This window comes from Dasypus novemcinctus, chromosome 2, assembly GCF_030445035.2.
Source record: "Dasypus novemcinctus isolate mDasNov1 chromosome 2, mDasNov1.1.hap2, whole genome shotgun sequence".
Classification (NCBI taxonomy): domain Eukaryota; kingdom Metazoa; phylum Chordata; class Mammalia; order Cingulata; family Dasypodidae; genus Dasypus; species Dasypus novemcinctus.
In genome coordinates this window covers 135,121,417-135,142,137 of record NC_080674.1, presented here as the reverse complement: position 1 = coordinate 135,142,137, position 20,721 = coordinate 135,121,417, and the positions used below count along the sequence as shown (strand labels likewise).

Here is a 20,721-nt window from a genome sequence, read left to right as displayed (position 1 = left end):
CTTCATCTGTAAAATGGGGGATACAATAGTATCCAGTTTGTGGCACTGGAAGGATTAAATAAATTATTAGGTGTAAAATACTAGACTGCTGCCAGGCACATGGTAATTTTCTACTGTGTAAGTGTTGGCTATTACTATTAATATTTTATTTATTGAGAGAAAAAAGAAAGTTACAAAGTTCTAAAATACTGTTATTTTTTATTTTTTTAAAGTTTCCATATGTAGAAGATATTTGGAATATTTATCAATATGTTAGTAGTATTCAGGGTGATGAGTACAAGTGCTTTTTATTTACCTCTTTCAGCTTTTTAGCAATTTTTATAATTGTGTGCATTTTAAAAGTTAATGGACATAATTCTTCCTAATAGAAATTTGGGGGTTATCCGAGTGACTTGTGTATAGAATAATTGTAATTTAGCATTTTGAATTTCTCTGATTGTTTCTTTTCATTATACAGCTGAATTCCATGGCCTTTGTAGTAGTGGAGTAGGTATCACCGTGGACGGAAGAGGTAACTATATTCAGTTCTCAACCTTGTAATCATAGTAATTATATTCCATAATCCAGTAGCTTTATTATATAATAGATTATGAATATAATGACAATACTTGGTATTACTAAAATGTATTGACATCGTTTAATAAGATAAATTATCTCCTAAAGTACTGGTTATATACTGGATGATTCTAAATGGTATGTTTGTGCACATTTTTCCATCTTGGAAAAAATATGTTACCTATGTATCATTAAAAATGTCACTACCACATTGCACCCATGATTCCATAGATACCATTGCTTAAGAAGAAGCTGAGGGAAGTGTATTTGGCCCAAGGGATAGGGCGTCCTCCTACCATATGGGAGGACCCGTGTGGTGGGCTTCCTGACCCATGTGGTGGGCTGGCGCACGCGCGGTGCTGATGTGCGCGGGGAGTGCTGTGCCACACAGGAGTGCCCCCTACATGGGGGAGCCCCACGCACAAGGTGTGCACCCCATAGGGAGGACCACCCAGCATGAGAAGGGTGCGGCCTGCCTGGAAGTGGCACTGCATGTGCGGAGGGCTGTGGCAGCAAGATGACACAGCAGGACGAGACTCGGATTCCGGGTGCTGCTGACGGGAGTGTAAGCAGACACTGGGGAACGCACAGAGGGTGGGACACAGGGAGCTGACAGCTGGGCCGGGGGGCGGGAAGGGAGAGAAATTAAATTTTTTTAAAAAGGCTTTAAAAAAAAAAGAAGCTGAGTGGGTGTTTAAGTTTAAAAAAAAGAGTGAGTCCCTTTCAAGAAAAAATATTAAAGAATAATGTCGTGATGATCTAAAAAAACAAGCCAATGCAGAAGGACACACAGCAAATGGACACAGAGAGCAGACAACGGGGAGGAAGGGGAGAGAAATAAATAATATAAATCTTTTTAAAAAACACAACATTTAAAATATTTTATTTGGATTGAGTTCAGGAAACACTGCCCTAAGAATAAATTCTTAATACTTTATGTATTCCCCATAGCACTTGCTTTTTTTTTCACCTAAGTACTCCATTTTCTTCCTCCATTTATGCATAAATTGCCCTACCTGAATTTGTCCCAATCCAATATCTGAGTGGTAGTTTCTGACTTACCACTTCTCACGTCTCATGTGGCTATTTGAACCACAGAGAAAGCCTAAATGGCAGCTGTCCTAGAATTGTGAATTCCTGGGGTCAGAACATTAAAAAAAAATTTTTAAGACTATCTATGGCTATTAAAATGTTAAGGATATTAAAATGTTTCTATCCAATCAAAGAATTAAAAGTCATTAGCTTTGTCTTATTTTAAAATTTATAATTGTGATTAACAAAATGTAATATGGAATCTTGAATATATTTAAGTGCATATGTGTTCATAATTTTAAAGCTCTGTTATACTTCAATATGCATATAGGTTCATTTATTTCTTAAATAAAACTGAAGGGTTCTGTTACGTGCTCACTTTATATATATATTCTCCTAAGTCATCTTTGAGAAGAGTTTAGACAAATTATAAAATAGTAGTAATATTGAATCATAATGAATATTAGAAAATAGAGTAAAGCAGCAAAGGCTATTTCTCCCAAGAATAAAATGAAAAGGCTGACATTTGTGTAGTTTTTAAAACCATCTTCCAACTTCTTGAAAGCATCATCAAAACTTGAAATTAGTGACCAAAAGGTAATTTTTGCCTGCTTTATTTTTTTATATTCCCTGTCCATACCACCTTCCAACAGAGCCAGCTGCCTGTTGAAAACTACTTGGCTGCTCATACAAACACATCGTTCCTCAAGTCTCACTGGCCATGGGTGGCAGAGATAGTTATAGTCATGGCTTGTTATAAAACATCGTGCTTTGAAGTAGCGTTATTTGAACTGTCCCCTCCATTCAATTAATCAACAATGAATAACATTTATTAAGTATCATATTACTTAGTTGACTGTTAAAAATAAGAATAAAATAGAAATACCCTGTGCCTTTAGGGATCATAAAATTATATAGGCCACACTAATAAATCTCTGTCTTTTAATTAGATAGTTGTAAGAGCTATCAAGTTGAGTTTTCCTTTGGATTTTGGGCCAATGGCCTATAAATTTTCTTCATTAATCTTATCATAAATACAGTCGTACTAAGTGGTTTAATTCTTTAAATTTCTGCCAGTTCCTTCATTTTTCTTTTGACTTATATGGGAAGCATCCTTTGTCTCTGGCTTTTATTTTCTTCTCATTTTTATTTCCTTTTCCTTGAAAATTTTGGGCTCTTGCAGACTTAGATAAGCACTTCATTATGTTGTCATCTTTATTAGATCTTGATAATATCAACAAACAATAAAATGTGTGTGTGAGCATTAAACGTTCAACATTTAATGCAGATATCAATGAGTGTGCTTTGGATCCTGACATATGCGCCAATGGAATTTGTGAAAATTTACGCGGTAGTTACCGTTGTAATTGCAACAGTGGCTATGAACCAGATGCTTCTGGAAGAAACTGTATTGGTAAGTTACTTGTTATATTTATTCAAGACATTTTCATATGATTTAATCCCATAGATTATAGGAAGTATATAAATATAAATACCTAAAAATCTTTTAAGTTCTTCGTATCTCCTCATTACACAGAAACAAAAATATTGGAAATCAAACAAATTTTCATTAAAAAGTAACAAACTTCATGATTATACAATTTAATATTGAGTTTATCCTTTTCCAAAATGAATTGACACACAGAATTTCAATTACTGGCTTGTTGTTTTACATATATATCTTAACCTTATAAGTTTTCATCAAGAAATTGACTTCAAAAATTAATGGAGGAAGCAGATGTAGCTTAAGTGGTTGAACACCTACATCCCATATACAAGGTCCTGGGTTCGATCTCTGGTGCCTCCCAAAAACAAAACAAACAAAAAAACTAACTCTCATTGAGGAGCGGATGTGTCTCAGTGATTGAGTGCCTCCCTCCCGTGTGCGAGGTCCTGGGTTCAATCACTGGTACCTCCTAAAAAAAAAAATACTTAATGAGGCAGAATGGGTAACATATAAGTAAAGAAAATGAGGTGTTACAGGTAGAGGGAACTTGACTTCATAAAGAAACAGCCAGTTGCTACTACATATCTAAATATGATAACTAAAATGGGGTATTTTCCTTGTGTAATTTAGAAAGAATATTTGAGGAAACAGGTGTGATTTGTGTTTAATAAAAGGGAGCAAAGGAGGATGAGAGATGTTTGACAATGTTTCATTGTTTTATCTTAGTTCATATAATTTTTTAAAAAAGAAATTACCTTATTTGAAGACTCAAGATTTTCTCAGTGAGTTCACTTTATAGAATCAGTGTTATTTGATCCATCATTATGCATAATAATTTTTACAACTAGTCACTGATAATCCTTAGAACCATTGTTGATTATTACGATTAGAAAGAAATGCATTTCTCTTGAAAAGGCCTTTTATCTGATAAAGTATTGGTTTTTGTTAATTACATGCATTTGAGTGTAAACCATACATATAAATGGTTGTATTAAGCACTACTAAATAGTATGTATTTACAATATATTAGGTTTTGATACTAGCCACACATTATTGAGCATTTCTAAAAATGTGCAAAGCAGGCCTCATTTTCATTTGCTGTTAGTTCATCCATTTGTAGTGTAGCTTCCAAGTACAGTTGAAAACATGGATACCCTGCTAAAAGCAGGGAGATTATGTGAGTATTTATACTCTGAACACAGCTCATGGAAATATTTGACTCTTTAAAATAGGTTCATACATAATTTTGATAAAAATTAAGGCTAGATTTAAAAAATAAAAATGAAGCCAAATTCCCATAATGGAGTAATAGTTAAGTAAATTGTGATGTAATCACTTTATACAATATTATACAATCATAGGGGAAATTATGATAATGGTTAAATATGATGTTATAATTTGTAAAAATTAGGATTCAGATTTGGAGCAAAAACAACACATCCAGAGAAGAAAACAATTTTATAAAACACAAATAATATTATCAATGGTTGCTTAGAGGTTGTGAAAATATAGGAAATGTTTTCCCATCTGTTTTCCAAATGTTCACGCTCTCATTATATTGTTTGGTAAGGAACACTCGGTATACACAAGGTTAAAATATAACTTTAAAAGGGAACTCTTTACTCCAAACTAAAAATTTTATTTCTTTCTGTTATTAACTACATTTGCAAATCATGAATATGACTATGAAGATAAAATTTGAACGGAACGGAAGCTTCTTAAATTTGAGGTGTAAATGATATTCTCTAGGCTGTTCTAGATTGCTAAAGGAAAATAGAAAATACATCACAATTTTCCACTAATAACTAAATGTTACTGAAGATAAAACGTAATGGAAAAGCTTAGTGAATATTTTACATCTGCCATTTAAAGCAGTCTTTATTAGAATTTTAATCAGAGAAAAAAGGGAGAAAGAAATACCATCTTGTTTCAGAGTCTGTTACTTTTAGTATATATAGCAAGTATATAGGCAAGTGAGTAAAACCTTTTGATATATTTCATCATTGCTTTAAAATATATCTAATACAGTATCACAACAGTACATTATGCAAATAAAGAACAAAATAGTAATGTGCCTTCCTGAGCTATACATACCTCCCAGGGACTTCAGAATCTCTTAAAAGTAGCACCAGCTTAATAATGTCCTATTTGAACAAAACATAATATATTTTTTTCCGCAAAAGGAATGTAACATTGGTACAGAGAGACTAAGGGCTAAGGGTCAGAGAGAGGATTGAGGAAAAAAACAAACAACAAAAATAAAACGTCGCCGTAATATACATGTAAATATGAATATCTTCTGTCTTCTGATGGTTTATTTCAGACATTGATGAGTGCTTGGTAAACAGACTCCTTTGTGATAATGGATTGTGCCGAAACACGCCTGGAAGCTACAGCTGTACATGCCCACCTGGGTATGTGTTCAGGACGGAGACAGAGACTTGCGAAGGTAAGAGCTGTCTAGATTGCCCTAGGTGTGAATGGTAAGCCCCAGATACACATCAATGTCACTTTCGTTGATGAAACAGTATGGTCAGAAGAGTGTCGTGTGAATATTTTCTTTATTCTTTCATTTCTTTGAGCTACTCTGCCGGTTTAGAAGTATCTCATACCTAACCCAATTTACATCAGTTTGGTTCCACTCAGATAAAATAGCAACAAACATTTGGAACATTACGTTTGAAGTTAAAAAAGAAAGTGGAAGTAACCATGTTGCTTTACTTGCTGAAATAAAACATAAGGTTTTTGTTTGTTTGCTTTGTTTTCCCCTCGATAACATCACCAGGACACATTAGCCTAGAAATCGGAATTGTAGTGATGCAACAGCAGTTGTAAAATCAGCTCTTTAGCATTTTATTTATATGGTCCGTAAAATATTTGGAGTCTGAATAAAAATGGTCACTTTAATTAAATTCAGAGTCTAAGAATGTTGTTACCATTTGATCACTTAAAAATCTTCACTTGGGTGTATAGATTATAAACCAGTATTTTAGAACAAGCACACTTTCTTCTCTTTTAACCAGATCTTTCTGCAGTGAGTTACTTGAACAAGTTAAATGCTCAGGGAAGTTTTCACTGTCAGTAAGATACCAGCTATGGGAGGAATGCAATTAATGAATTCAATTAAGTTTTTGTATCTTGATGGAATTATTGTGTGTTTCAGAATAATGTTAGGACTACTAATCATTGTTCTTGTTTAAGTCTTACTGGAGGGGGCTATAGAGTTGTCCTGTAACATCTAAAATGCAGTAACTACTTCTGGATAATAATTTTTTAAAAGATGAAATCTTTTATTATTGTGAAAAGCTGCTTCCTTATTTGTTAAAGCATTTGTTTCTTTGAAAATATCTAGCCAGGAAAACTGCAATAATAGTAATATTCTGCCAAAAGATGTCAACATTCCCTCTGCATCTTGCTGTTTAACTTCAAAGCTTTTTGGGACCAGAAGGACGTTAGGACTATTGAACAAGAGGCCAAAACACAAATGACTCAGTTGAAGTCAGTGAATGCAATTACAAATGCAAGTTTTGGAATTTGTAAAGTTGGATTGAATTGGACGGACCACTGAAGGAAAAGAAAATTAAAAAGAAAGAAAAGAAAAAGAAAACCACTACATAAAATCCAGTTTTTCTAAACTTGTTCTGGTTCTTGCTTCCCCCACTGAACACCACCTTGGCAGGAAGTGCTCATTGCAATCCCAAATGAAGTATTTGAGGGCTCTCTTCTCCATGGATGAGCAATGAGCACACATTAGAGTTTGGAATATCTTTCTGTAAGAAATTAGAGCTCTCTTTGTAATCCCAGTATTAGCTTCTCAAAGGTATTCCACTACAATTTTCTAGTGACCACATCTACCCCTCCCTCCAGCACCAGTCTATTATTCTTCAAAATTGCTCTGAGAAACATACTTTGTGGAAAAGTGTTCTAGCCATATGTCTTCATAGTTTGAGGGGGATAAAGGATTTCAAAAGTTGGTTGCTTTTCCTCATTCCTGGCTTTCCGTACTTTCTTCCTATTGTCCCTCATCAGTTTAACCTCCTGTCTGTCAGAGGGTAAGGTTTCTTTTAGCTTTCAGGAGACTTTGAAAGCAAGAACTGTTTAGGACCTCATCTTGATTTAATGGGGAAGCTGAGGATTGTTAGGACTGATTTCCCCTCTACAGGGACAATGCCCTTTTATGCTATTGTGAGAGAGACACCCAATGGGGATCTAAATAAGTGATGTCTTCTTGTCAGTTGGTATGCTTACTGAATTGTCAATGATTATTTATAGCATATCTTGCCATTTTAATAAGTAGATTGTTAAAATGAGTTTAAACCAAGTTAAAGGGTACTGCAAGCCAAAGTACTTAAACAAAAAGTCAGGAGCTCACTTGCTTATGTGAACAATTGAAGAGGAGTAGAGCAAATATTGTGTTTAAATAGTATAAATAAGATTACATAATGATTTTACATCGTGAAATTACATCGTGATTTTATAAGTATCCAGGATCAGGGAGGGAGATACATTAAAATCAAATCAGGGAAGCAGATGTGACTCAAGCAACTGAACTCCAATCTATCACATGGAAGGTCCATAGTTTGGTTCCTGGTGGCTCCTAAAGAAGACAGTGAGCTGGCATGACGAGCATCGTGGCCAGTTGACAGAACAAGATGACATAAAAAGAGACACAAGAAGAAAAATATAATGAGAGACACAACAAAGCAGGGATTGGAGGGGGCTCAAGCAATTAGGCACCTCCCTCCCACATCAGAGGTCCTGGGTTTAATTTTCTCCTAAAGACACAGCAAGCACAAACAATGAGGGGGGTGGGGAGAAATTTTTTTTAAAAAAATCAAATCAGGCAGTATTTAAATGAAAGCGTGATCTGCATCTATTTTGTCAAAAGGATAATTGTTCCTGATGAATCTGAGCCTTATTTTACTACAAAACTTATTTTCTAGCTGTCATTCATAAGAAAGAAGTTCAGGTTATATAAATGAAGAACTTATATAAAAATATTCTGGCACCAGCCTTATGACACTGGTGGAAATAAAAATGTTTTATCTTGGGAAATCTAACCAAATAACCGATATTTCTATACTTTCTTCCCACTGTTAAATTATTTACATTTTATTAAGTGTTTTACAAAAGATAGATCTGAAAGCTACACAACTCTTTTCCCTGGAGTCTCTTCCTTATTTCCACTACTACATTCAAACAGTAAATTTGTCTGCCTGAAGCAGTTCTCTTTATCCTATTCTTTATAAACTAATTCCCAGAGACAAGACAGAGTTTTATTAGCAAATTCATTACAAATGCTTTCTCTGTATGTTTTTTCTACATTCACTGAGTTTGTCATTCATGTTTTCAACAGGCTGTTTTTAAGTAGAGCATAAATAGCAGTAATACTAAAGAGTAAAGATCCTCTGATATTTCAGACTGAAGTTACAAAAAATTTATTTTACTTTTTTTGTTTGAGCCCCAAGAGTCTGTGAAAGTTAAAATTTTTATAGCAAGCACTGTGGTTTAGATTGTGTTTCCAGTGACATAAGTAGTTAAATGTAAACCAGATGTGCTTTGAAGTTTATTTCCAGGAATGTACAGTGAACTGTTTCAGTTCCTGGTTCCATGATATTATAACATAAAAACATTGTATTTAAAGAAAAATTAAACAGTTGATATTTGTAGCTGTCATTGCATGTGTTTATAGCTTTTGAGTTCATAATTCTGTAATTCAAAATAGGGATTTTTAAAATATACTTACATGATATTAATTGACAGCTTTCTTTTATCAAGCTTCTTATAAATGAAATTAATAGGAGAATTATATGTGGTCTGTTCTCAGATTAGTTATCTCTTTCCTTTTGGGTTTTCTGGTTCCTTTTTCAACTGCATTTTTACTGAAGTAATTTCAGTACTCTGGAATAAATGTATTCATTCCAAGTCTGTGTTATAGTTACAAGACCTGCTCTTACTCTTTGTTTCTTTGAAGAAGCCTTCTCAGTACAAACAACCTGGAGGAAAGATACATCATATTTCTTCAAGCATTTTCTATTCCATGAATTAAATTAGTACCTGGGTACTTCATTAGTCATTTTGAAGTATCAAAGAAAGAAAGTGCCTTTTCCCCCCTCATTGACTTTTTTTAAAGATTTTTTTAATTAATTAATTTATTTATTTAATCTATCTCCCCTTCCAACCCCCCATCCCAGTTGTCTGTTTTCTGTGTCTATTTGCTGTGTGTTTCTCTTTGTCCGCTTCTGTTGTTGTCAGCGGCACAGGAATCTGTGTTTCTTTTTGTTGCGTCAGCTCTCCGTGTGTGTGGCACCATTCCTGGGCAGGCTGCACTTTCTTTCACCCTGGGCAGCTCTCCTTATGGGGTGAACTCCTTGCGCGTGGGGCTCCCCTATGTGGGGGACACTCCTGTGTGGCACAGCACTCCTTGCGCGCATCAGCGCTGTGCATGGGCCAGCTCCACACTGGTCAAGGAGGCCCGGGGTTTGAACCGCAGACCTCCCATGTGGTAGACAGATGCCCTAACCACTGGGCCAAAGTCCTCCTCCCCCCCATTGACTTTTAAATGTACATTTCAGATTCACTGACTTGAAAATCAACAGTGAGCCCTGCCTGTCCTTTCAGGACCAGTTTAGTTTCTGTTTGACTTGAGACGTTGGAGAGTAAGCATTAGTCTTCTAGCTGTTTGTTTGTCTGCATGTTTTTCTTCAATATAGTAAGGTGTTTTGTATGAGATTCAAAGATGTATTTAGGGAAAAAAAAGTAATATGAACTCAGAAACCCCAGTGTTCAACATAAAATGTTTTGAAGTATGTTGACCTGTTTCAGAGAATTTACCAAGTAGAAAAAGAAACCTGTGAGTCACTTCTTTAAACTAAGTGGTTAGATTTTTATTAAAAGTCAGCCTTTGATATTGTTTCTAGTTCTTTAATTGGTGCTTATATTTATTTTTAATTAACTCATGTTAAACTGTTTAACTTTACAAGCTTGCCATTTTTCTTAAAAACATATGCATACTCTAATTCTGTTTACTTCTATCAACAGTAATTGTTTGAATTATGGTATATGATTTGATTTAGACCCCAAGTCAAATTAATGATTGTAGTAACCGGTTTAAGGCAACTACATTTACTTCATAGTTTTTTTTCTAATTTTTATCTTACCAAAATCAGTGCCACTTTAAAAAAACTACCAGACTCACCATGTAAAAAAGAACAAGCTAAAGGGAAGGGATAGCAGATAGGGACTAGAGAAGAATGCTGTTACCAGTATTAAGGTTTTAGTCCTTATTTCCTGATTTGTATCCAGGACTTTGGAATTAAAGCCAGCATTGTGATATTCATTTCTAACAAGACTTTTTAATTCATCCAAAGCCTTACAGAGCTGTAAATGACAATCAACCTTTGTTTGTGTACAGCATGTTGGGCCTGGGAATATTTTGCTTTCCATGGAATTAGAATTAGAATTTCCCATAGGACAATTACATCTTATTATGGGGGGAAATTAATCCAATTTCAGTCAAGTTGTAATGTATTGAAGATTCATGTGCATGACTCCTTTCAGAATCAGCTGATCCCTATAGTCCTCCTGAGTCACCGGTTGTGTGGATGTATTTCCACATTGTAAAACGCATGTGTCCCTTCCCCATTCACTTCATGCCTCATACATCCATTTAAAATTACAAGAGCCAAGTTTACCAGACATCCTGGCATAGCATGGCTTGTTGAAATAATATTTTCCAGAAACACGTGGCAGTTTTAACAGAATCTTTTTCTTCTGGATCATAGATATAAATGAATGTGAGAGCAACCCATGTGTCAATGGGGCCTGCAGGAACAACCTTGGATCTTTCCATTGTGAATGTTCACCTGGCAGCAAGCTCAGTTCAACAGGATTGATCTGTATTGGTAAGATCACGCTGCTCATGTTTCAATTTCAGTAAGCCGGGACCTCAGGCCTATATTGTTAAAAACAGAATGTGACTACAGGAAGCTAATAATTAGGAGTTACATTACTTGTTTTCTCTCATTCTCAAGATAGGAGTAAAGCATAAGTTAGTCAACCTCTTAAATGTTGCTAAATTCTAGAAAGTGTTCCTTGCATATAAGTAGATATAGTATAAGTTATAAGCATTTCCATACCACACACATGTGTATATTCTTTTAGCCAAAGAATGCCTTAGGCATCAATACAATCAAATCCCTGCTCCATACTTCTTATAAACAACCCTTCTATGGTAAACAAAAATGGTATGGAATTTGGATTCAGTTAACAGGACAAGAATTTGAAGCTTTTAAACTTAAAACATATAGAGGAAATTTATTATTTTCCCTTTCACCCTTCAATCATAAATCAATAAGCTCCAAAGAAGAAAAGGTAACTGTTTTCTTGCTCTTGGAAATCTCTAGGGAGAACTTCCAAACAAACATCTTTTACTATGTGTCAGAACATTCCAGGTCACTTCTTGATAATGACAATAGGACATAGATGACAAGATAGTCTGATCTATTGCTTTACTGTGCTCAGCAAGTAGAAAGGGAAAAACTCTTCTAGTAATTTTTGCCTGCTTCTAGTGCCAGTGGTTCCAATGCCTAGGCATATTCTCTAGTTCATATCATTAGCTGGAACCCACCTTTAAAGTGAGCTAAGTGTATAGTACAGAGAGTTATGAAGATATTTCAGTTTTCCCCAGTGTCAGATAAATGGGCAGTTTTCATTTGTTTTCCAGCCAAATTGAATTTTTGATTTAGTATTTGCCAAAGACAGTATTTTCAGTATTACGTCTGATGTTAATCATATTAGGCAGGATGCTAGAGTACCTGTTTGTTACATGAAGAGAAATACTCAAGTTCAACCTATCAGTGAAAACTTTGTCTTTGGAAATTCCAGCTCTTCATCTCCCAGTGAGGAAATAGCTGGTGAAATTCGAGCCTTGCTCAGCTCTGTGTTCAGAAAGAGACTGGAGTATTACTTTTTTTTTCTTATAGAATCCCAAAGGAGGGGGAATGGATTGGATGGGGGAAGACAGAAATATTCTTGCTAAGCCACAATTTCCAGCTGAGATGGAGTCATTTTATTATGCAAAGGAAATGAACTCAGCATTAGTCGATTAATGTCTTAGAAAACTAAATCTGTGTGCCATTTGGGCACTAAAGATATCTTTAACTTCACGTGTACAAACTTCTATTATTTTGGCCTTTAGCTCTTGATGAAAAATAGACAGACTTTTTACTCTCAAATCATTGTTAGACAACTAAACATCACCATATTTTTCTCAGCCACTGTGTTATGTGTTTTCTTTCATTATGTTCAAATTTGAATATCCTAGCCTCAAAAATTTATTTAACATTAAAATTTTGACACTTTATCTTCTTTTTTCACTTAAAAAAAAAAACAGAAAAGAATTATAGTTTAGAAAAGGAAATAAATAAAATACACATAGGAAAAAATTCACCTAGGAAAAAGTATTTTTTAAAATAGGATTGTCAGTGACTCTAATCAGTGATTAGCATACAAATTGCTCTTTCATAGGGTCCAAGTCAATAAATTAAGAACTGAATAAAGATTCCCTGATGTAGTTACTAATATTAAATTGTTAAATCACATATGAATATTTTTGGATACTAAGAATATTTAGGGATTTAGAATCTACTCTTCAAACTTCCTAAACATAAATTAATCTTAAGCACTTTGCAAATTGCTTGAAAAGATTACTGTACTCTGGTTGAAAAATGATTAATTGTAATAGGAAAATAAGTTCGATTCATTTTCCCTGCCTTACACTTCTCTGGCCAGTTGGCTCTATGTAACCCATACCAGGTTCCCTCATCTTTGGCTTGGGTCCACTGTCCTCAAAGTACCTGGAAATGACAAAGGCACAAGTGACCTCCCTGTTGTTAAATCCAGTGGTCTGTTAGCCTGTCAGACACTGTTCACCATGCTTCCTCTTGTCAGGTTTTTCATTTGGGCTTTCCAGGCCCTTCTTGTTCTCCTATTACTTTTCTGGCCCCTTTTCTCAGTTTCTTTTGCTAGACCTTCTTTGTCCTCCTGCTTTCCAACAAGAAGTATCCCAAGGGTATGTCAGTCCTTGGACCTCTTTTTTTCCCTGCCCACATTCACTCCTTTAAGTTTCTACTTTGACTTAAAAATGTATCTGTCCACCTTCAACCTATTCCCTGATTCCAGACTTGTATTTCCAGCTATCTACTCAGTGTTTCTAGTTGAATGTCTAATAGACATCTCAAATGTCACATGTCTAAAACCAAATTCCTGTCTTCCCCCTTTAACCCCAGTCTTCTAGCATCCTTTTCGTTCAGGAAATGGCAACTCCCATTCTTCCAGTTGCAGGCCCAGCATCCTTGGATCATCTTGGATGCCGTTCTGTCAAATTCCACCTTCAATGTATCAGCAGATCTTGTTGATTGTACTTGAAATTTCTCCATATTTCAACCACTTCTCGCCACTAACAATAACCCCCAATCCAAGCTCCCATTATATCTCTTCTTGATTATTATGGTAGCCTTTATCTAATTTTTTTTTCCATACTTGCCATGTTATGGTCTGTTTTTCACAGATGATCAAGGAATCCTTTTAAAATATAAATCAGAACATGTCATTCCTTTTCTGGAAACACTTGTCTAAAAAATCTTGGCATCTCAACTCAGGAAAAAAGCTGAAGTCCTTTCCAAGGCTTTTATGACCCATTCGATGTCACTGCTCCGGACTTGTCTTCATCTCCTACTGCTCTACCTCCCGCTCGCTCCATTCAAGCCATATTGACCTACTTCTTGCTCATACATGTCAAGTACATGACCATCTCAGGTCCTTTGTACCTGATCTCTTTGGCTGGAAAAATTCTTCATTCAGGTTTCCATGTTCCATCCCCTTAAGGGCTCTACTCAGCTGTCACATTATGAATCAGGCTTATTAATATACCCCTACCACTACCACCCCCCCACACACACACCAATCTTATAGATAGGTAGGAGATAGATAGATAAATAGATAAGATAGATAAGATAGATAGATGTGTGTATAGCTATGAATATATCTGTGATATATATGTGTGTGTATATTCATGTACATGTGTGTGATCCACATATATATCAGTGGATTTTGTAACAATAAAGAGTTGATGCAATACCACCCTAGAAAAGCATGATATTGGTGAGGAGTGAAGGCCTGGAACAAGACTACATAGGTTTGTATTGATTCTGACACCATACTAGCTGGGTGACCTTGGGTAAATTAGTTGACCTTTATATGCCTCAGTTTTCATTTGCAAATTGGACATACCTCATAAGGTTTTTGTGACAAGTAAATTAATATGTGAAATGCCTTTAGAATCATGTGTGTCCCTACCTCATACAACAGTAGTAATTACTATTACAATTTATATCACTCAAAATGACTAACCAATGTGACAAATCATTGATTAGTCAGGGTCCATAAAAGACCATGTAAATACATAAAAGCCTTATATAAGCATCTCTTTCTGTTTCCTTCATCTGTAGAACTTACAGATTTTAGCCTCTAAAAAGCCTGTATTTTGAGGCCTGATAAAATTTTAATGAGCAAACCTTTTCATTTCCACACCCTTTCCCATAAGTTTTTTATCCAGACAAGGATAGAGTTGTTTTATTTTAACCTCTTTCCCAGGGTTAAATACATGCTACTCAGGCTGTGATTAGCTTCTTCTTACCTGCTGCCCTCTGTAGGGAATCAGAAATTACACCTTTTCCCTTTATAGATGTGCCAGTTTCACTGTAATTCCCTTTCTGTGTTGTGGCTTAGTTTCATTTTTATTGTTGAATATAGCAGCAACACTTTATTTGCACTTATTATTAAAAGAGTTTTAAAATAAATACCATAACAATAGCTTTTTCTTTATTGTTGCTTAGGTCTGTGCACCAAAATATGCTATTACGGCTTGATAAATTGTGTTCCTCAGACCACCTGCCTCAGGGTCACCTAAGGAGCTTGTTAAAATGCAGATTCCTGGGCCATACACCCAGGGACTCATGTGCCTACGTTTTAGCAAGAGCCTAGGTGATATTATATACACTGAACTGTTCTGCAGGGGAAATTCATAAAAGAGTAATTTTAAACAACTAATATATGCTATGTCAACTTTAACTGGATTCCCTGTCAGTGTTCCAAAATGAGGGAACAGACATTAATTTTATTCATTTGAAAAGCTTTTCACTGTGCCACCTAGAGATTTTTTAACTCCTCATTATTTCCTGTAATGCAATAAAATTATTAAAGTGCATATTACTTCACTGACTACTGTACAAAAAGGAGGAACTTAAACTTGTTGTGGAGACAGTCGAAATAGTTAAGAGTGGTTGTAGCTAGGTGATTGCATTACAGGTGATTTTTGTCGTTATGCCACCCTTCTTCTGGTCCTTTGGCTAGAGAGATACAGGGGATTTTTATATCTTCTTTACATGTCTCTATTTTTCTAATAGTTGAACATAAGCATATGTTACTTTTTGAACTAGAGATAAATTTATACATGATTATGCTTAGGCAAATGACTGAAAGAATATACATTAGAATATTAACCCTATATGGTTTTTCAGGTAATGCTTATTTTCTTTGTTTCTTAGGGTTTTTTCAAATTGCTCATCAAATAATTATCTTCAGTTATCTTCTCCATAATAGAACAGAAATTTTGTATGGTTTATTTGGTGGGTAATTAGGAAAGAAGGAGATTATTTGGAGGATTTTATTTGATAAAATCTAAAATATCAAAGCATTTATCCAAAAAGCAGAGACCTTATGAGTATTTTTCACACAAGTAATCATTTTATCACTACTGCACCATTTTTTTAACACAAATTTCTTAGTACTGGCAGAAATCTTGGGCAACAGCAGCCTCTCCCAGAATACTAGTAGATGTAATACTTAATACTAGTAATATTAATCAGACATCTATATACTATAGATGTCTATAGCATAATATTTAATTTAGGTGTGTGTAATATACCCTATTTAGGTGACTGTACATGTAAATGTGTTCAGCAAATGAAGCTATAAAAATAATATTTTAGTTGATTTTTCAAGACCATGACAAAGGCCTTAGCTATATACAGCTGAATGAAAATTTTCTCCAGGGATAAGAGCTTCCCAACCTTTCTGTTCCTTTTCAGACAGCCTGAAAGGGACGTGTTGGCTCAACATCCAGGACAACCGCTGTGAAGTGAATATTAATGGAGCCACGCTGAAATCCGAATGCTGCGCCACCCTGGGAGCAGCCTGGGGGAGCCCCTGCGAGCGGTGTGAGCTAGGTAGGAGCCTGACCAAGGGGCTTCTGGGCTCCTCGCTGGAACGTTTCTCCCTCAACTAAAGAGCCTTTTTCACCATGTATTTTCATAGTGATGGAGAACGTAAGATCATTTACCCTCCTTAAACACGGTCTTTTATGGCAAAATTTATTCAACTCTTGAACTGTGTGTTTGGATTGTCCTTTTACTATAAGCAGAACTTCTGAAGATTTCAGACAAGATTATCCTCCAGAATCCTTGTCTGGATGGGGTCTAGTATAACGTGATGACTCTTTCCCTTAAAACTTCTATTTTGCTTATGTGTAATTCAGTTGTTAGTGTGAGCCCAAAAGAAGTATAGGAAAAAATATGAAAATCTCAGACACTAATGGAATTAGTGTAGAAAGTCATGTGCAATGCTGAAGTTAGAAGGGGACAGCTGGCATCTGAAACTCCAGGTGTTGATTTTGTTTAGTCCAATGGAGATGCCACTGTAGTGGTTTGGGGGCTTAATGAAGACAGGTGTATTTTATCTTATAATGAAGCAACTCTCTCTCCCATTATCCTTACAGATACAGCTTGCCCGAGAGGGTTTGCCAGGATTAAAGGTGTTACATGTGAAGGTGAGCGTATTCTTGGATGATATCATGAATCTTTAGAACAGTGTATAAATAACTTTTACTCATTCTTGAACTTTGGAGATATTTATCCTTTTTTAAAACCTTGAAATTAAAAAAAAAAAAACTCATTATAATTGAAGAATGCCTTAGAATAATTCACTTGGGAAGTAGCTAGTGTTTCCCATCATTTCTTCTCTTCATGTTGGGTAAATTTTTATGAGGACATCGCTGGTGAAGGCCCAGAACAGCTGGCAAAGGGCATGTCTGGACAGTGTTTTATGGTTGGGCAAGGCTGTGGTAATTTTCACAGCTGGTGCCTGGGAAACCTGGTGACTAGTTGTGGAATATTTCTGCTTAACTCAAGGAATAACCCACGTTGTATTACAGACCGAATATGCTATGAAGGAAGTAAGAATACACCTACTTTTTCTATTTGTAACATCTTGATCCCTCTGCTTGTTCTGTACCCCTGCAGATGTTAATGAGTGTGAGGTATTTCCTGGTGTTTGTCCAAATGGACGCTGTGTCAACAGCAAAGGATCTTTTCACTGTGAGTGCCCCGAGGGCCTTACATTGGATGGAACTGGCCGCCTGTGTTTGGGTAAGAGCCATGCCCCCATGTATTTTATACGTGAAACCGGCCAAGTATTTTCTTGTCCCTGGGGCAGTTACCAAACCAAATTCATTGTGTTTGTAGCTGGGAAACTTTCTTTAAATGAGATATTTTGGGGGAAATCACTAGAAGATATTTTAAAAGTGGATATATCTAACTGAAATTGTTTGTTTAATTCAGAAAACTGGTGCTACATAAGAATTTATCTCAAGAGTTATAATTTCTTTAATCAGATACATTAGTCAGTGTCAGCCTTTCTCACTGGGCCAATGAAATAAGAGAACTATATTTTGAACATAGACAAAAGAGCAAAGACTGGGATTTGAAAAGCTAACATTCACCAGCCCATTACTGCTGCACTCTTGCCCAAGAGGGCAGGGGCACAGTGGGCAGAGGGATGGTGGTTTCTGTTTGTAAACACTGACTGATCCTGTCTTCTGTCATTGGGAAAAAATGGATTTTTAATATGTAATTCTAGCTAAAGGCAGTTTAAAGTCCCTGTAGGCTTTGAGAACCTGAAAGAATTAGAATTAAAGATTAGAACTTGAAAGAATTATTAACTAAAATAATAAACATTAATTTATTTATATTGACATTTCCATTAAGGATCTCTTTTCCTCTTGAAACAGTTATCAGGTTTAGGAAAGGATTTAAAGTTCTGAAATGTTCTTATCAAATAAAACTTGTTTTAGGAAAACCTTTTCTGAATTCATTTTCCCCATTTATAATTAAATAACTAAGTGTTTGTAGCTGGACCAACAATGCACTGGACTAACAAGTGAATGTGTTATTTATAGAATGCCCTGTTTTACCTTATTTTGTGATTATTAATTACTCTTCTAAGGGCTCTAGCTAGCATGCACTGCATGCAGTTGAATGTTTCAAAGTTGAAAGGAAAATGTGAAATTTAAACAAATAATTTGGCCCCTTTACAGGGAAATTTTAAACAATCCAGGGCAGAAGCCATGATGCAAAAGATAATATGGCAAGGGGGGGGGGGAAACTTCAAAGACAGTAATAGTTTCTTCTTTCATAATGCGTTAGTAGTAGTATCAAATTGGCAAATAGATTCTACTTGGTCATTTACTGTTTATGACTAGGATCTGACTAGGGCTTCAAGCAACTCTGTGAACAATAAGAATCTTTCATGAAAATATTTTATACAGCATTATAGGAATCACATTACAAAAATTTGGTCATCTATGGAGAAGGCATATCATGAGGAAGTCTTTTCTTCCTGAAGGATTCTTGTGAGAAATAAGTGCTATGAAGGGGAAGCCCCCTTTGCTCTCCTTGGAGCACTGTCTTTATGAAGTCTACGACAGGAGACTGGCCCTGACTAGGCACTTGGCTTATCTGTTGAATGAGTGTTTCAACTTTATCTCAACTGTGATTTCACTCCCGGAAAAGATATCCGCATGGAGCAGTGCTACTTGAAATGGGATGAAGATGAATGTGTCCATCCTGTTCCTGGGAAGTTCCGCATGGATGCCTGCTGCTGTGCAGTTGGGGCAGCTTGGGGCACTGAGTGTGAGGAATGCCCCAAACCTGGCACCAAGGAGTATGAGACCCTGTGCCCCCGGGGACCTGGCTTTGCTAACAGAGGGGACGTTCTTACTGGGCGGCCATTTTATAAAGGTAACTGCCAGCAGCTCCTTGCCCCTCCGCACTAACAGGTCGCCTTCCTCATTCTCTGAGAATTCGTTTTGCATTTAATTTCCCGCTCTTTCATTGTTAAACATGACTTGTTGCCAGTCTTCAAGAGTATAAATCACCTATATAAGATGGTATCCAAGTAAAGATATAGAATAGACTGCTATTTCTATTCTGCACATTTATATCCTTGTACTGTATCTCTGCAGCCTCAATTTAACAAAATGTTCTCTATCCCTGCTAAACTTTGCAAAACAAATTACTAAAAGTAAAGGGGTCAGGACTCTTCCTTTAGAATATGAAATCTTTGTCACAAATGAAATTTGTGTGACATGAGTGTCATTACTGAAATATTCGATATCTCCCATTTTGTTTGATAGATTTTTAAAATTTAAAGTGATAAACCTACTCTTATATCAACCAGCTCTACCTTCTGACTTTATTTTGCTTTTAGATATCAATGAATGCAAAGCGTTTCCTGGGATGTGTACCCATGGAAAGTGCAGAAATACAATTGGAAGTTTCAAATGTCGTTGCAATAGCGGCTTTGCTCTAGACATGGAGGAAAGAAATTGCACAGGTAAGATTGTTCTTTTGTTATTTTGGTAAAAACAGTCACTATTTTGCCGTGTTTGAAAGTACTGCTTTCAAAAGCCACTCACTCACTGAGAACATGTAAATTTGTTTATTTCTTTTCCCTGTACTTAAAATAGTTTTCTAAATAAATGTATGAGAGAGCTGAAAAATAACAGGAAGATACTATTTGTCTTTTGTATAGGAACATCCTAAAACTAAGATTTTCACATATATAAGTAATAAAGAATGTAGTCACTAAATCAATTAAGAACTGTATAAACTTTTATACTATTAACATTTTTTAATTTGGGGAGATTGTAACTGATTTTTCTCATATGTGAACAGTATGCTTAATGCTCAATCATTCCATCCATATCCTTAAGCATTCCCAGTTTCAAAAATATGGAATTCCAAATTTTCTATTAAAAAAAAATAAAATATTCCAAACACTTGAAATGTATTTCCAAGATCTTATTTTCAGAGCACTCTTTATTCATATCCTCTTTGGCATGTTGCCTTTTCTCCTTCCCAGTTAAATTTTCTCATGACCTCCTTCAAAATGTCTCTCTCGACTCCTTCCTAACTTCCTATTCCATGTGGTGCCACTGGATACACTCGTGTACCACCCAGCCTCTACTATCCCAGAAGTATTTCATAACTGGCCATCCAGTCTTCAGAAGTTTTGTGGTCTTGTCTTTCTGCTGTACCTCACATGCCAATCCCCAACTCCTATCTCCTCACCATTGCTCTCTTTACATTTGGGTCGCTGGCTTTTGCTGGAGAGTCAGGAGAGCTGACTCAGATCCATGCATTGAGCTTTATCCATTAGCTTTGAAACCCATCCCCCTAACCTCACACCCTCTTATCCCTCTCCTTCCCTTTCTTCAAAGCTCTCAAATCTGGAAATCAGATTTGAGAGCTTTGATTGCCCTCCTACACTCGCCACTCAGGTGAGGAAAA

General features: G+C 35.8%; 1 protein-coding gene across 1 annotated transcript in view; it reads left to right on the top strand.

The window, feature by feature from the left end:
• Nucleotides 1-20,721, top strand: part of FBN2 (fibrillin 2) — a 266,741-nt gene that overhangs the window by 160,520 nt on the left and 85,500 nt on the right. Inside the window, exons 17-25 of the mRNA XM_058277993.2 lie at nucleotides 458-511; nucleotides 2,876-3,001; nucleotides 5,358-5,483; nucleotides 10,819-10,938; nucleotides 16,186-16,323; nucleotides 16,872-16,922; nucleotides 17,395-17,520; nucleotides 18,943-19,170; nucleotides 19,640-19,765. Coding sequence (XP_058133976.1) covers nucleotides 458-511; nucleotides 2,876-3,001; nucleotides 5,358-5,483; nucleotides 10,819-10,938; nucleotides 16,186-16,323; nucleotides 16,872-16,922; nucleotides 17,395-17,520; nucleotides 18,943-19,170; nucleotides 19,640-19,765 — 1,095 coding nt within the window. The remainder of the gene's footprint in view (nucleotides 1-457; nucleotides 512-2,875; nucleotides 3,002-5,357; nucleotides 5,484-10,818; nucleotides 10,939-16,185; nucleotides 16,324-16,871; nucleotides 16,923-17,394; nucleotides 17,521-18,942; nucleotides 19,171-19,639; nucleotides 19,766-20,721) is intronic.